The sequence below is a fragment of the Schistocerca cancellata genome, chromosome 2 (genome assembly GCF_023864275.1).
Source record: "Schistocerca cancellata isolate TAMUIC-IGC-003103 chromosome 2, iqSchCanc2.1, whole genome shotgun sequence".
Taxonomy (NCBI): domain Eukaryota; kingdom Metazoa; phylum Arthropoda; class Insecta; order Orthoptera; family Acrididae; genus Schistocerca; species Schistocerca cancellata.
Genome location: NC_064627.1, coordinates 810,324,511 through 810,340,396, shown reverse-complemented (window position 1 = coordinate 810,340,396; position 15,886 = coordinate 810,324,511). Strand labels below are relative to the sequence as shown.

The 15,886-nt window shown below is 42.4% G+C and overlaps 1 protein-coding gene across 1 annotated transcript in view; it reads left to right on the top strand.

Moving 5' to 3' along the window:
- The window catches only part of LOC126162683 (lys-63-specific deubiquitinase BRCC36-like), a 51,439-nt gene extending 47,548 nt beyond the window's left edge, over nucleotides 1–3,891 (top strand). The window contains exons 4-6 of the mRNA XM_049919338.1: nucleotides 614–745; nucleotides 829–937; nucleotides 3,602–3,891. Coding sequence (XP_049775295.1) covers nucleotides 614–745; nucleotides 829–937; nucleotides 3,602–3,753 — 393 coding nt within the window. The 3' untranslated portion in view covers nucleotides 3,754–3,891. The remainder of the gene's footprint in view (nucleotides 1–613; nucleotides 746–828; nucleotides 938–3,601) is intronic.
- Nucleotides 3,892–15,886: the final 11,995 nt, after the last annotated feature.

Here is a 15,886-nt window from a genome sequence, read left to right as displayed (position 1 = left end):
TTGGGCTGGACATCATTAAGAGAAAGGCGCTTTTCATTGCGACGCAGTCTTCTCACGATACCCCAATCTCCAACTTTCTCCTCCAAATGTGATAATATTTTGTTGACACTGACCTACATAGGGAGGAATGATCACCACAATAAAATAAGGGAAATCAGAGCTTGTACGGAAAGATACAATTGTTCATTCTCTCTGCATGCTATACGATATTGGAATAATAGAGAATTGTGAAGGTGGTTCCTCTGCCAAGCACTTAAATGTGATTTGCAGAGTATCCATATAGATGTAGATGAACTAGTATCAGAATACTTTCCTTTGTGTGGTGCTTTTATTTTAGCCAAGATTGCAATCTAAGTCTACCTCTAAGAATAAGCTCATAGCTCGATACTAGTTTAGTATTAACATACAGAGTTTAGTTATGCAGCTGTAGCCTTTGGTTATGCATCATCTTGAATTTGAACATAGGAAAGGTGACAATCAGTACAGAGGCAACACTTAAAAATACACTCAACAATATGTGTGGAAAATTACCTAATAGTCATTGGTATTGGCTTGTTTGTTGGGCAATATGCCATCATCAAAACTAAATCCCACTTGTAATTTTTTTCCACAGGAGCAGAAAATTCAAATCACATGCTTCCAGTCTGTCACTCAAAATCCACATGGAGATTCTCCACAATTCAGACAGCTGGAAGTACCTCTACATATAGAGCCAACGGTGTCACTATCTACACCAAATATTCAGGTAGAATTACAGAGATGAAGTTTGATTTCAATATAGATATGTAATTTCTTTAAGATGTCTAATATTAAGTTATTATCTTTTAGTCAATGGCGGTACTGCCAGAAATTCTGTTTCAAGAAGAAAAGGATAGCTATGACAAAACAACAAAGATTCCTCATCTGAACTACATTGCACAGTTGAACAACAGAGCAGGTAATTGCTGATTAAATTCTTGTATGTAAAATGATATCAGACAGACAAATGTGGCTATATTTAAGACAAGCCCTTAGAAAAGTAGCTTCAGTAAGGACAAGCATGTGTAATTTAAACGTTTCCACTATTTTTATGGTTGCAATGTTTGTAAACAGCCATATGCATTACAAATTGTTGTACTGCACACTGTTTGCCAGGTGATATAGGTAGTGAGGATGCTTAATATTTCCATTTTCTCTGCTTTGTATTAGAATAGCTGAATAAAAATAAACATTACATAAAACTTTCTGGTTTTTGCGACTTTCTCTAGCCGAAATGTGTGGGTCATTCAGAAAGTACTGTCCCCTAGTATATAAATTTTAATTCACAAGAAAACTCAAGTGAAATTTTCGTAGTATTCAATGACAAATTTAGGAAAATAAAGCAGAATTCCCATTCAAGTCGTGCAGAGTGAACAGTCTTTGCCACACATATATGTTCTTGCACTATCATGGAAATCATCAGAGACTTTGATGTGCAAATTTCATGAAAATATGATTTAAGTATCTTCAGGGATTACATACTGGGTGTTTAGTGCAGTTAAGGTAGTTGTGCACTGGCTGCTCTTCTTTTGATCACTCAGAGACAGTCGTCTCACAGTTCCCATACATAAAATTCAGGGTTTCACCTTCAGCATTGAGGAATTCCAGCACATACACTTGTCTGATTCACATGCTAACATTAGCTGTTTCTTCAAGTACTACAGTGCTGAAGCTTACCAGTATTCCCAAAAACTTTAGAAAACAGTACTCTGGTACCAAACACCAAACTTTTGCTATGTTACTTCAGTACTATATGTGTTGAAAGTAGGAAGTACTACTTTCTGACCAACCACCATAAATCCACGTTGCTACTAGAACAGCTGTTCTCTGAATAATATCAATATAGTTTACAAGTTTTTTGGTTTATAGCGGAATTATCTTTTTCTCTTTACATAATATTTCAACAACTTCCCTAGCTGTCTGTCAGGTTTGTGCACAAATTTAGTTGTTTGCTATTTGGACTTCAACAAAACTGATCAGAACACACTGCATGTCACCCTTGTGATTGTTTGCTGGCGTCATTAAACAATAACACATTCAACATAAATTCAAACCGAATATAAACAGAATGCCAAAATGTAAAAAGTTATTAGTAAGAAGAATGCCATTAGACAGTGCACCTTGTGGAAAAGTCTTAATAGGAACTTGCTTATTTATGACCAGAGAGGGTACATAGACATTTTTCCAGTGAGATTTAACAAGTTGAATGGCATATCCTATGCTTTTAAGCTATTGTGTCTGTACCTGTTGATTAAATAATCTGACACATTAATATCAATTGCCTCCATTATTGAGCTGTTCCAAAAATTTGCTGCCTGCACCAATATGTGGTCTCTTTGTATTTCATTTCCTGCTCGCGGGTAAGGCAATGTTCAGCAGCAGCTGATCAAATTGTCTGCTCAAGTCTGATGTAATGCTTGTTTTCTTTTTAATTTTTTTTTAGTTTCCCTAACATGCAACATTCATTTGCATGGCACATGGTATAAAGCTAGTTTTTGGAACCTCATATTATCTTTCACATAACCTTTCAGACCATTTAATTTTGTTGGAGCATTTGATATACATTAAAACAATATTTTGCCAGTATTCTTCCGATCTTCCCTGAAATGGCACCAGTGTATGGGAGGTATAAAATTCTGACTGCTTCTTCATTAATTGAAATACAAAAGTACCGTCATCATGGCACAGGTGATGAACTTTTTGGGACAGTGTAATCAAGGAGGCAACTGAAATTAGAAAGGTGGATAATTTAATTAACAAGGGCCGATGCTTTATTTAAGTAAACCATGGAGTGTGGCACCCAGTTTGCTTAGATCTTCTCAGACAACACTTTGATGCACTCTTACTAAGACTTTTTCAGTAAAGTTTATTGTCTTGTGGCATTCTTCTTACATATAACTATTTATGCTTTGAATTTCTTTTGATCATTTTATTGTTTAACAGCACCAGGAAACGACCTTAAAGGCATTTCCAGATAAGAGAAGAAATTCTGGAAGAACTGGACCTATGAGGACGAGTTGTGCTTGGATATCTCTGTCAATAGAGCACTTGCCAACAAAAGGCAAAGGTCTCAGGTTCAAGTCATGGTCTGATTACAGTTTTAATCTGCCAGGAAGTTTCAATCACAAGGGTAGTCTGCATTATGTTCCATTCACAATTTTGTTGCAGTCCAAACAGCAAGCAATGAAATTTGCACTCGGCACAGTATAAAAATAACTAGGGAAGTTGTCGAGATATCATGATAGACAAACCTTGGCTGTAAATGCAAAAAACATGTGAACCCTCAGTTTTTCTGAGAAAGTTTGCAGGGTAGCAGCCATATTCATACATCAATATATGTAATTATTGGAGACAAAGCATGGAAGATTTGAAAGAAGCTTGCATAATTGTCGTCAGTATTCAGCAATAGGCAGCACATTTGCCACGGAATAAAGTCTTCTTTGATTTAACAATTTAATGTCCCGTATAGAGCATTTCGTGTTGTTTAATAGTGAGCCAATAGTAACTGATGTGTAATTTTTGAATTTACTGAATGCAATTATTAGTGATAATCCTGCCTCTGAACTTTTATTATTTCTTCCAGTACTAACCCATGCCCTCTGCCGGATTACTGAGGCCGTATCTGGACCATTACTGACAGCTCTGGAAAAAAGGATAACTGCCAATGAGAAGCGGTGTCAAGAGCTACAGCGTGAAAAGGAGGCCCTACTGAAGTTAAGATCATCCAACCAATAGAGACTGCTTTACCTGTGATATGTGGAAACTGTGTGCTTGTGTTGTTACAAGGGGATGCAATGTGGACAAAATGAATTTAACATGTTGTGTATACCCCCAAATTACAATAAATGTCAGCTAAAATCCTCTTCAGGGAAATCTTGAATACCATTGTTTTATAGATAATAGTTTGTGAGTGGTTCCACTTTCAACAATTCAAATCAACATTGTGGTAAAAAGAAAAGGGTGATAGTGGTTACCATATCAAGTACCTGCAGTTGAATTATATGATAGACCACACAATATAAGCTCACAAGACAAAAAATTAGTCACCGTCTTACAAGAGCATGCCGGTCACTCTGGAGTGCTACGGGTGGTGTAGAACTGGTATCAGACATTCACGTGATCCTCCTCCACTGCCATAAGTCGTATGTGTGATGGTTGTATGGAATCAGTGCAGTAAGATGGGTCAGTGTGGAGACGTTACTAAATGTCAGAACAGAGCTAAATGTCTTTGGACCTACCGATGACCACATTGTGAATGACATTGCCAAATTTGTTGGTATATCAGTGTGGAGTGTCCAATGTTGACTAGAAGGAATAATGTACCACCCAGACTTGCAATATGATGTAAGAAGAGATGTTGTAAAAAGATGCTAACCAAAGAATAACAGTAGGTTTAAAAAAAATTATGGAAATTGCTACTATCAATGAATGCAGATCCATCTCGGCCAGTTTCTGACGGAACATTACAACAGGAAATGCGCACATTGGCTATCTGGAGTCAGGTGCCTTGCGAAAGGCCATTTGATGTCTTCTGTAGGCCAAACAACACAGAAACTGAACAGCAGCTGACTGGAGTTGTACAGTGTTGGCTGGTAAGATGTGATTTTGCCTCTTTCCAATTATACAAGGCAGTGAGTGCACTGACAGCTTAATGAGGTGTTCAACCAGCAGTGTGTGGAGGCTGTAGTTCAGGTTAGAGGTGGTTTCATGATGCTTTGGGGGCCCGCACATTCACACTGTGATCACACTTTGTTTGACCCATTAAATCTCGCAATCTTAATCTCATAGAAAATGTTTGGGACTATTTGGAACAATGGGTGAAATGGGGTAATCAACACCTGTACAGTTTGGTAACTTCATCTGGACATGCATACCTGAAGAAACTTGAGGCCGTTTTTGAGACTTGAGATAGCATTACACAGTATTGTCAGGATGTCTCCTGGAAGTGACTAATTTTTTGTCAGGTGTGCATATATTGCCTCATACTGTGATATAATGATGCTGTAAAAAAAAAACTACACTGTCTGATTCTACCTAATGGCACTACTGAAACGGCAAATATAACCAACCATACCAAGAAATAGATGCAAAAATCAAATAACTATCATCATGTGCTTCATATTCTGTTCTTTTCAGAGCGACAAATGAGAGCTCAGCTACCTGAAAGATGCTGAGGGTGAGGATTCCTCATATGCAGAATTTCATGGCAATAGCACATACAGGAGATCTCATTTTAGCCCTTTCATTTCATTGTACTTCATTTATTAGTTGACAGTTGTTGACGACTGGAGCCTAATTTTCTGTGGTGTGTGTACCTATAACAATATGTTTGACGTCTGCTGCATGAATACCACATCCCGAAGATATCAGAGTGTACTTTCTTAACGTGTTAGGTAGTGACAGTTAGACAGATCATAATAGTGTTACAATTCCTGCCTGTTATTTTCTTTAGTTCCTTGAGCAATATTTTACATGCAATAGAAGTTTCTCCTTGATGCTAACATTATGATTAATCCATGAATGAGCACAGAAGAGGACAATTTTGAATAAATGAACATATTCCTCTTATGTATGAAGATTGTTAGGAATGTAAGTTCCGCTGCCTGGTGCACGGAGGCGTTGGGAATAGTTGCATAGTCTCGTTGTAGCTCTGTCTCCCAAAAATTCTTGGATTTTAGGTCCAAATGCTACACAAGAAATGATATTGAACTGTTGTTTGCCCCACAGCTATAAATCAAAATGGCCACCATCATTAAAAAATCTCACTACCAATTAATTACTTGCTTTAATATACGAGGGCTGTTTTTTTCCCAACCTCCGATAGGCCATAAATAAAAGACAAGGTCATAGGAAACAATTATTTTATTACCAGAAGTTTTGTACACTTACGGTTACTTTTCAACATAATCACCAAAAAGATTGACACATTTATCATACCTGTGGACAAACTTTGCAATACCCTCTTCAAAAAATGTTGCCGCCAATGATTGCAAACGAGCATTGATGTTGTTTTTGAAGATCTTTGTTCTTTTGAAAGTACTGCCCTCCTAGCCATGTCTTCAGTCAGCATTCCTCTTCATTTGTTTTGAATGACCAAATTTGCATTTGACTTCGGGAATTGTGTTGATCTGTGACAATACTAGTCCACACACTGCTGGCACAACCCAATGGCTCCTTGAACAATTTCAATGAGACATTTTCGATCATCCACTGTACTGTCCTGACCTGGCACCCAGCGACTTTCACCTTTTCCCTGAACTGAAAATGTGGCTAAGAGGGCAGCACTTTCAAAACAATGAAGATCTTCAAAACAACGTCAATGCTCATCTGCAATCATTGGTGGCAACATTTTTTGAAGAGGGTATTGGAAAGCTTGTCCACAGGTACAATAAATGTCTCAATCTTTTCGGTGATTATGTTGAAAAGTAACCATAAGTGTTCAAGACTTTTGGTAACAAAATAATTGTTTTCTGTAAACTTGTCTTTTATTTATAGCCTATCGGAGTTTGAAAAAAAAAGGCCCTCATATTTTCCGTGTCTAAAAAACATTCATGGGAAACTTTGTGTGCAGTATACACAGAGAACATGGGTGATAATGCTATAAGGAAATGGTGCCATGTATTTCCGAAATTTTGGGAAAATGTCCACAATGAAGAAAGAAGTGGATGGTCATCTGCTGTGACAAATGGACTTGTTGCAAGGGTTAATGACAGAATCAGAAAAATTTTTAGTTTCATGATTACAGAATTATCAGTCAGTTTCCCACAGATATTTACGTACAAACTTGTTATGGCTAAACTTGATTATCACAATTGTTGAACATAATAGGTCCCAAAGTTTCAGACACATGTCCACAAAATAAAGAGAATGGAGGCTGCATTATCATTGCTGATGCGAACACTACAGGAGACAAATTCTTCGATTACGTTGTGATATTTGATGAAATGTGAGTGGCAGATATCAACCTGTAGACAAAAAACAACACACTAGCTCGCCACATAATATTTTAAATTGTCACCAAACATATAATCTGCACAGAAACTGATATCTGTTTTTTGGGACAAAGTGTCTATTCCTTGTTAATTTTGTGGAAAGAGGCACTACAGTAAACTTCGAAATTTACTGTGAATGGGATGTTGAGTTCTGGCACCATTTTTGTACTCAATAACACTAGGCTGCATACTGCCACATGTACACAAATGTTACTTAATATTTTCAACTGGGGATTGTTTGATCATCCTCTATTCAACTCTCATTTGCCACCCCCATTATTTCTACCTCTTTCCCAGATGAAAATGGGTGGATCACAGGAGTTTGAAGATTACGATGAGTTAAAGGAGAGGGTCAAAGACTTGTTTAACTCACTTGTGGCTGCGTTCTACAATGATGGCATTGAAACACTCATTCCTCGGTGTGGCAAGTGCCTTAATGTAGGAGGCAGTTATGTAGAAAAATAGCTAACAGTTGCAACGTCAAGTTGTATATTATAAACAACCTTTAATGTAGTGCCTTTAAAAAAAAAAATAAAATAAAATAAATCTGAACTTATTTCCCGAATAGGTAAAAGGGTGGCAATATTCAGGGATCATATGTTAATATAATATAGTTGTGGATATTTCTGTTTCAGCTGTAGGCAAGTAGGTAATCCTGTTCTTTATCAAAAATGTTAATACTCATTTTCTTTTTATCTATTATCTTTTCTTTTTTTAAGTAAAGTCTTCTGTACCTCAGGCTTTAACAAAGTCACACTATCATTATTATTCAGATTCTGTTTGGACAGTATTGGAGGAGAACTTACTGAACCTGCCAGACAGCAAATGACTTAAATGCTGCAAGGCAGCAAAATACAATTTGTTGCTTAATGTATATTGTTGTCTTCCTTATAGCAGAATTAGTTGTTACAGAAAATTAGAATATAGTACTATACAGTAAGGAAAGCTGCTGAACACTCTGTTGTTCATATGACACAGATTTGTAGCAAGTGGATTTTGTGACAGATTAGCAATCTGTTTCGTGACGGCATTGCATATTCATTAGAGTTTTGCAGTGCTTGGCTGTATTCTTTAAATCACTAATAAGATTGCAAAATACGGCATTATGAAATACAAATTGGCTTGCTATTGTGCTTCAGAAAACCAAGACAAAGTGAAAACCCAGTGAAACAGTCTCTGAGACACCTTTGTGACACAAACTACTGCGAATAATTAGTGTTAAGACTTGCTGAGTGAGCTGATTCAGGAAGTCAAAATCAAACAGTGCAACTCCAGGTTGGAATATCAACAATGTTAGGAAAATGATAGATTGCTACTGACTGTAAACATGACCCATGGATTTGCAGGCAGGCTGTTGTAACTGCAGGAAAAAGCCAAGTCTAATTACAGTCATTCTCAGGCAGTACGCCAGAAATAGTACATAGTAAGTGAATTAAAAATGTAGTGCTGGACGCAAGGCATGGCAGAGGGGTCATAATAGAAACACGGCACAGCTGGAGAGTCCAAACTGCCTGCTGGGCAGCTGCGCAAGATAAGAAAGCAAACAGCCACCAAGTTATAAAGATACAAAGAAGCTCTGTGCAGGGAGCTGTAATAAACAGTCACTTAGAGTATCAACAGAAAGCACTCCTGGTTAGAGAGAGAAGTCTGGGAGCGGAGAGAGAAAGAGAGCCCGTGGTGGGGACCGCACTACATCATGAGGAGCCAATGAAGGGCGCAGGACACAGTACGTGACCACGTAGGGAGAGACCCCTCTATCCCTCCACCCAGCTTGTGAAGAAAAGTAATGAAATTAATACTTAAACAATACCCAATAAGGGCAAGTTGCACTTGATGATACGTCATGCCAAGTGCTGACGGGGTCAAAGGGGAAAAGTTAACAAAACTTGGGAGCACGCTGCTCCGGTCTCTCTCTCTCTCTCTAGAGGTTAGGCTCCCGGTGACAAAAATAGTCTGTGTGGATAGCAGCAGCTGACTTGGGCTGAGGAACGAGCTGTAGGCAGGCGAGAAGGTACTGAAGAGCTTCTATCAGTTAGTCGGAACGGTGGAAGCTAGTCACCATGTCTTTAATAGACTTGGCCATCCTGTAGGTACAATCACTACACAGTTAGGGCAATCTGTATTATTTCTGAATAAACTAGAACTTGTGTAAGGTTTGGGAGAGTTTACTTCTACCCACTTCCTAGCCTTGTACCTTCACACCAGGGATTTCAACATCTTAGCCAGATCAAAAGTCTCCCTCTCACTAACGTCAACCAGCTAAATCCCTTTCACGAACCGTGTTGCTCAATCCCTTGCAAAACCCACGCTTGGGATGTGACAAGGCACAATGAAAGGACTGTTACACATCATAGCTTTCAGCCAAAGCCTTCTTCAGAGAAGAAAAAACCCACACATATTCACAGAACCAAGCACACCTTATGCACATATGACCGCTACTACTGGCAACTCCAGCCATAATGTGACTGTCACATGAGAATCTGGAGTGGGTGGGGAAGTGAGAAGGATGGCAGGTTCTGAGTGGAGGGAGAGAAGAGCACTATGGTGCGGCGTGCAGAGACTAGATGGCAGCCTGATGAGACTGCCAAGTGCAGCATCAGGAGATGAAATGTGGGGGAACAAAATCGGGGAGTGGAAAAAAAGAGGAGCAGGGAAGGGGAAAGGATGAGTGAGTGGGCAGTGGGCAGCACCCAGTCAGGATGAGGGGATGTGAAAAGGGACAAGGTGTTATCACAAAGGGAGTGGAAACTTGGGTGGGCAGTGTGGAGACAGGAGAATACCATAGGCTGAGGCCAGGATAATTTTGGGAGCAAAGATAACTACCATCTACGCAGTTCAGAAAAGCTGGTGGTGGAGGGGAGGTTCCAGATGGTTCAAGTTGCCAAGCAACTGTTCAAATCAAGCATGTTATGTTCAACTGCACATTGTGCCCAGACTGCTATACTTTTCTCGTGGCGAGTTTGACAGTGGCCATTCATCATGGTGGAGAGCTGGTTGGTAGTCATACCAATACAAAAAAGTGCAATGATTGCAGCAGAGCTGGTATATGACATGGCTGCTTTCATAGGTAGTGTGGCCTGTGATGGGGTAAAATAAGCCTATGACAGGACAGGAATAGGAAGCACTGGGTGGGTGGGATTAGGCAGGTCTTGCACCTGGCCACAGGGATATGATCTCTTTGGCAAGGAGTTGGGGTTGGAATTGGTATAGGGATAGGGATTGGGAGTGGCTTAGGAATGGACTAGGATGTTGTGGAGATTGGGTGGGTAATGGTTCACCACAATAGGAAGGGTGGGAAGGATCCTGAGTGTGACATCCCTCATTTCAGGACATGGTGGAAGATAATCAAAGCTCTGATGAAGGATGTGGTTTAGTTGTTCCAGTCTGGAGTGGTATTGGGGATGAGGTGGGCATTCTTTCGTAGCTAGCTCTTGGTGGTGTATGGGGAAATTGCATGTAAAATCTGTTTGCTAACTGGATCTGGAGGATAGTGCCTGTCTGATGGCCTTTGGTAATGCTCTCAGCATACTGGGAACGGGAGGTGTCACTGCAGATATGATGTCCCCAGATAACCCCCTGCGGGTCCGGGGGTTAGAATAGGCTGGAGGTATTCCTGCCTGTTGTAAGAGGCAACTAAAAGAGTTTCACTCATTTTGGCCTTTGTGTGATGGTATCCTGTAGGGTTTGACCTCCATTTTTCACAATTTTCCCAAAGAGCGAGCTAATTGCAGAAGGGCGCCTTACATGGTGCTTCGTGCCATCATGCGCTGACACCTATTGCATCGTTCATTGACGTGGATCTGCACTTCTGCTCATTCTCCAACTGTTGGGAAAGGTCACCCTCCTGGTTGCCTATTTTTACATCAACTGTGCAGTATCGTTTTCTACGCTGACGATGATATGGACTCGTTTGCTTGGTTGCACCTGATATCCAGCAGAGTAGCCAGTCCATTGTGGTGGACCCACTGTGTACCCTGTTGGTTGTAGCCCCCTGACCACACAGGGATCGCTCTGCTGATGCCTACACCGTTAACTCCCCACGTATGCCGAGGAGTAGATGCCTGTCACCCTGGGGTATTGGGACTCCCATCCTGCCAGGTGTCCTTTGCTGCAGCTGGGTGGCGCCCGTGGGGAGGGCCCCTGGTCGGAGTGGGGGGCATCAGGGCAGATGACATGCGATGAAGCGTAGTACATCATCTCTTGCTGGTGGTCAAACACCAGCAGTCTCTAAGCGTTCACAGGCTCAATTCAGCACATGAAGTACAACCCCAAATTATTCCCCTCCCTGGCCACAACATGGGAGGAACGCCAGGCTAAGGATGGCAGTGGCTCTTATTTGCCCCAGTACCTTGTATGTTCGATAGCTGATGGTGAATCTTTCATGACGATGAAGCCTCAGTTTTTTGTTGAGCATTTAGAGGACAAGTTTGGGGAGGAGGAGGGCTTGTCTAAAATGCGATCTGGGTCAATCTTGAACAACACAGCATCCTCTGCCCATTCACAGGCATTACTCACTTGTGACAAGCTGGGGGATGCATCTGTAACCATCACGCCCCCATAAGAGCTTAAATATGGTCCAGGGTATCTTATTTCACAGGGACCTTCTTTTGCAGTCTGATGAAGAGCTGCACGCCAATTTAGAGCGCCAAGATGTACATTTCGTTTGGTGTGTCCACCAGGGTCCGAAGGATAATCAGGTTGCCTCCGGTGCCTTCATCTTGGCCTTCGATGGTGATACATTACCCGAGAAGGTCAAGGTGATGGACCGCTGTGATGTAAAGCCCTATATCCCTCCCCCAATGCGGTGCTTTAAATGCTGGAAGTTGACCCATATGTCTTCCCGCTGTACTTCCAGTGTTACATGTCGTGATTGCAGACGCCCATCACATCCCAATACTCCACGTGCCCCACCTCCCATCTGTGTCAACTGCGGAGAGCACCATTCGCCTTGCTCGCCTGACTGCAGGATTCTCCAGAAAGAAAGGAAAATCATGGAGTGGAAGACCCTGAACAGACTGTCCTACACTGAGGCTAAGAGGAAATTTGAACACCTACTTCCTGTACGTATGAATTTGTTTTATGCCGCTGCTATGACAATTCTAGCCCCATCAGCTCCGCCAAACCCAGTCACCTCTCAGAGCCAGAAGACTACACCTGCCCCCTTGATGGTGGGGGGCACTTCTCTCCCTGTTATCCTGCACCACCTACGTCAGGAGCAACACTCCCCAACCATCAGGGATATCAGTCCCCACTTCTGCGCCAGAGAAGTGTGAGTCTTCGACTCCTCTCCCTAGGAAGGGGTCTCTTGGATCTCTCTCTCTCTCTTCACAGGTTTCTGCTAGTGGGGAAAGATGACACCTGCCAGTGGCTGAAGAGCCCAAAAGCAGCTGGTCGTAGGGCTTCATGCTCATCCTCAGTCCCGGAGTCTGAATCAGTGAAGTCATCCCAGTCAGGGAAACTGAAGGAGCAGCGAGAGAAATCCAAAAAAAGATCCCCAAGACCAAGGTAGATGCGGTGCATCCACACCACCGCTACCTACAAGCTCTGTGTCTGCGGATGAGGTGGAGATTCTGGTGTCTGCTGAGGACCTGGAATTCGCTGGACCCTAAGACACAATGGATATATGCTGCTCAGGCAATAGGTCGGTGGCAGCAGGTGACCCCGAGGCGTAAACTGCCTCATTGGATGTTCTGTGCCTTTCCAGTCACACGATGACTTGATCCTGCAGTGGAATTGCAGCAGTTTTTTTTGCACTACCTGGCTGAGCTACTGAACTATTAAGCTTTACACCTGCTTTCTGCATTGCCCTCCAGGAAACCTGGTTCCCTGCAATGTGGACCCCTACCCTCCATGGCTATAATGGATATTACAGGAATCGTAGCAACTATAATCGATTGTCAGATGGTGTTTGCGTTTGTCCTAAACTCAGTTTGTAGTGAAACTGTGCCCCTTGAAACCCCTCTTGAAGCTGTGGTGTCAGAATAAGGATGACGCAGGAAGTAACTTTTTGTAATGTATACCTTCCTCCAGATGGCGCAGTACCCCTGAATGTATTAGCTGCACTGATTGATCAACTCCCTAAACCTTTCCTACTTTTGGGAGATTTTAACACCCACAACCCCTTGTGGGGTGGCACCATGGCCGAAGCAGAGATGTCGAAACTTTCCTGTCTCAGTTGGACCTCTGCCTCTTAAATACTGGGGCCGCCACACATTTCAGTGTAGCTCATAGTAGTTACTCAGCCATTGATTTATCAATTTGCAGCTCAAGACTTCTCTCATCTATCCACTGGAGAGCACATGATGACCTGTGTGGTGGTGACCACTTCTCCATCTTCCTGCCACTCTCCCAGGCGTCATGCCCACGGACGCCTGCCCAGATGGGCTTTAAACAAGGTGGACTGGGAAACTTTCATCTCTACTGTCACCATTGAATCTTCCCCACATGGGAACATCGATGTGATGGTTGAGCAGGTGCCTACAACAATCCTTTCTGCGGCAGGAAACTTGATCCCCCACTCTTTAGGGTGCCCCTGTCGAAAGGTGGTCACAGGGAGTCGCAGAAGCAATTAAATAGCATCGGTGAGCTCCACAACGGCATCCTTCCCTGGAGCACCTCGTAATCTTTAAACGGCTCCATGACCAGATTTGCCAAGTCTGGGCAAGGGTCAAACATGTTTTTGGGTACCAGACCCCAACAAGTGTTCCTCGTGTTAACATAAATGGCGTGTTATCTACCGATGCAATCGCAATTGCCAAGTACTTTTCTGAGCACTGAGCAGTATGCGCGTCCTGCTGGCGCACCGCCACGATTGCGTCAGCCGGCGTGACGTCACCAAGGTCACGCGAGAAGCCTATTACGTAATCAAAACTGTTGCCTCCTTGAGCCCCTGGTTAGTGATGTACTCGTGTCCAGTTAATGGCTGACGCTACAGATCAGTTTACATAAAGATGATTTATTAATGAAAAGACGAAGTACAGTCACCAACAAACTTTACACATTCACATACTCCTTTACCTTTAACCCAAATGAATACAGACTCATTTACAGATATTTTTCTCTTATTACGAGTATACAAAGAAAGTGCAGAAGGCGACATATAAACTGATTTACCAAAGTCTTTATTAGCAAGTTCTGCCATATGGTACATACGATAGGCAATAATGTCTCTATCCACAAAACTTTCAAGTCCAGGAACACTAGGTACTCCTGTACCTCCACGGACAATGGCTACTGTGAGCCAACCATTACCATGAGAAAATGTACCATTAATATCAATACTAAAATTAAGTCTACAACCACAGAAAACACAAGGTCCGTCGACAAGTGCAGTAGCAGCAACACTCTTAACAGGTATGCGGTTCTTCTTGTCTCCAGCTGTTGTGGCGAACTCGATGTTCTCGATGATTTTATAGACTACCGCATATACTATATAAGTGAGCGAGAGCCGCGCAGAGGCTCATTCGCGCTGCTGCTGCTGCACAGGCAACTGCATTGAACGCCGCCACGATGCCTTACAGAAGAATTCGTCATCGTTCGAAACAGACAGTTTATAAAACTATCGAGAACATAGAGTTTGCCACCACAGCTGGAGACAAGAAGAACCGTATACCAGTTAAGGCTGTTGCTGCTACTGCACTTGTCGACGGACCTTGTGTTTTCTGTGGTTGTAGACGATACGTTTTCACATGGTAATGGTTGGCTCACAGTAGCCATTGTCCGTGGAGGTACATCGAGAACATAGAGTTCGCCACAACAGCTGGAGACAAGAAGAACTGTATACCTGTTAAGTGTGTTGCTGCTACTGCACTTCGGTAAATCAGTTTATATGTTTAGAACATTTGGGTTAAAGGTAAAGGAGTATGTGAATATGTAAAGTTTGTTGGTGACTGTACTTTGTATTTTCATAAATAAATCATCTTTATGTAAACTGATCTGTAGCGTCAGCCATTAACCGGACATGAGTACATCACGAACCAGGGGCTCAAGGAGGCAACAGTTTTGATTACGTAATAGGCTTCTCGCGTGACCATGGTGACGCCACGCCGGCTGACGCAATCGTGGTGGCGCGCCAGCGGGACGCGCATACTCTAGAACACCCAGTATGTGTGTCCGGGATAACGATCCGCTGGCACTGTGAAAATTTTCTAAGTCCGAGCTACCGCATATACTATATAAGTGAGCGAGAGCCGTGCAGAGGCTCATTCGCGCTGCTACTGCACAGGCAACTGCATTGAACGCCACCACGATGCCTTACAGGAGAATTTGTCGCCGTTCTAAACAGTCAGTCTATAAAACCATCGAGAACATAGAGTTCGCCACAACAGCTGGAGACAAGAAGAACCGCATACCTGTTAAGAGTGTTGCTGCTACTGAACTTGTCGACGGACCTTGTGTTTTCTGTGGTTGTAGACATAATTTTAGTATTGATATTAATGATACATTTTCTCATGGTAATGGTTGGCTCACAGTAGCCTCTGTGTCGGAGAACCCCCTAGCCTATCACACTATCAAACAGTGGATGGAAGGGAAAGTCCCCCCCCCCCCCCTCCCCCCATTTACAGAGTGGGAGCTCCTCAGCACCCTTGCACATTGCCCTGAGACAGCTTCTGGGCCAGATCAGATCCACAGTCAGATGATTAAACAACTCTCATCTGACTACAAGCAACATCTCCTTGTCATCTTCAACCAGATTGGGTGCAATGGCATATTTCCATCACAGTGGCAGGAGAGCATGATTATTCCGGCGCTCAAACCCGGTAAAAACCCACTTGATATGGATAGCTATCTGCCTCACCAACATTCTTTGTAAGCTGCTGTAACATTTGGTGTGTCGGTGGTTGGGTTAGGTCCTGGAGTCACGTGACCTGCTGGCT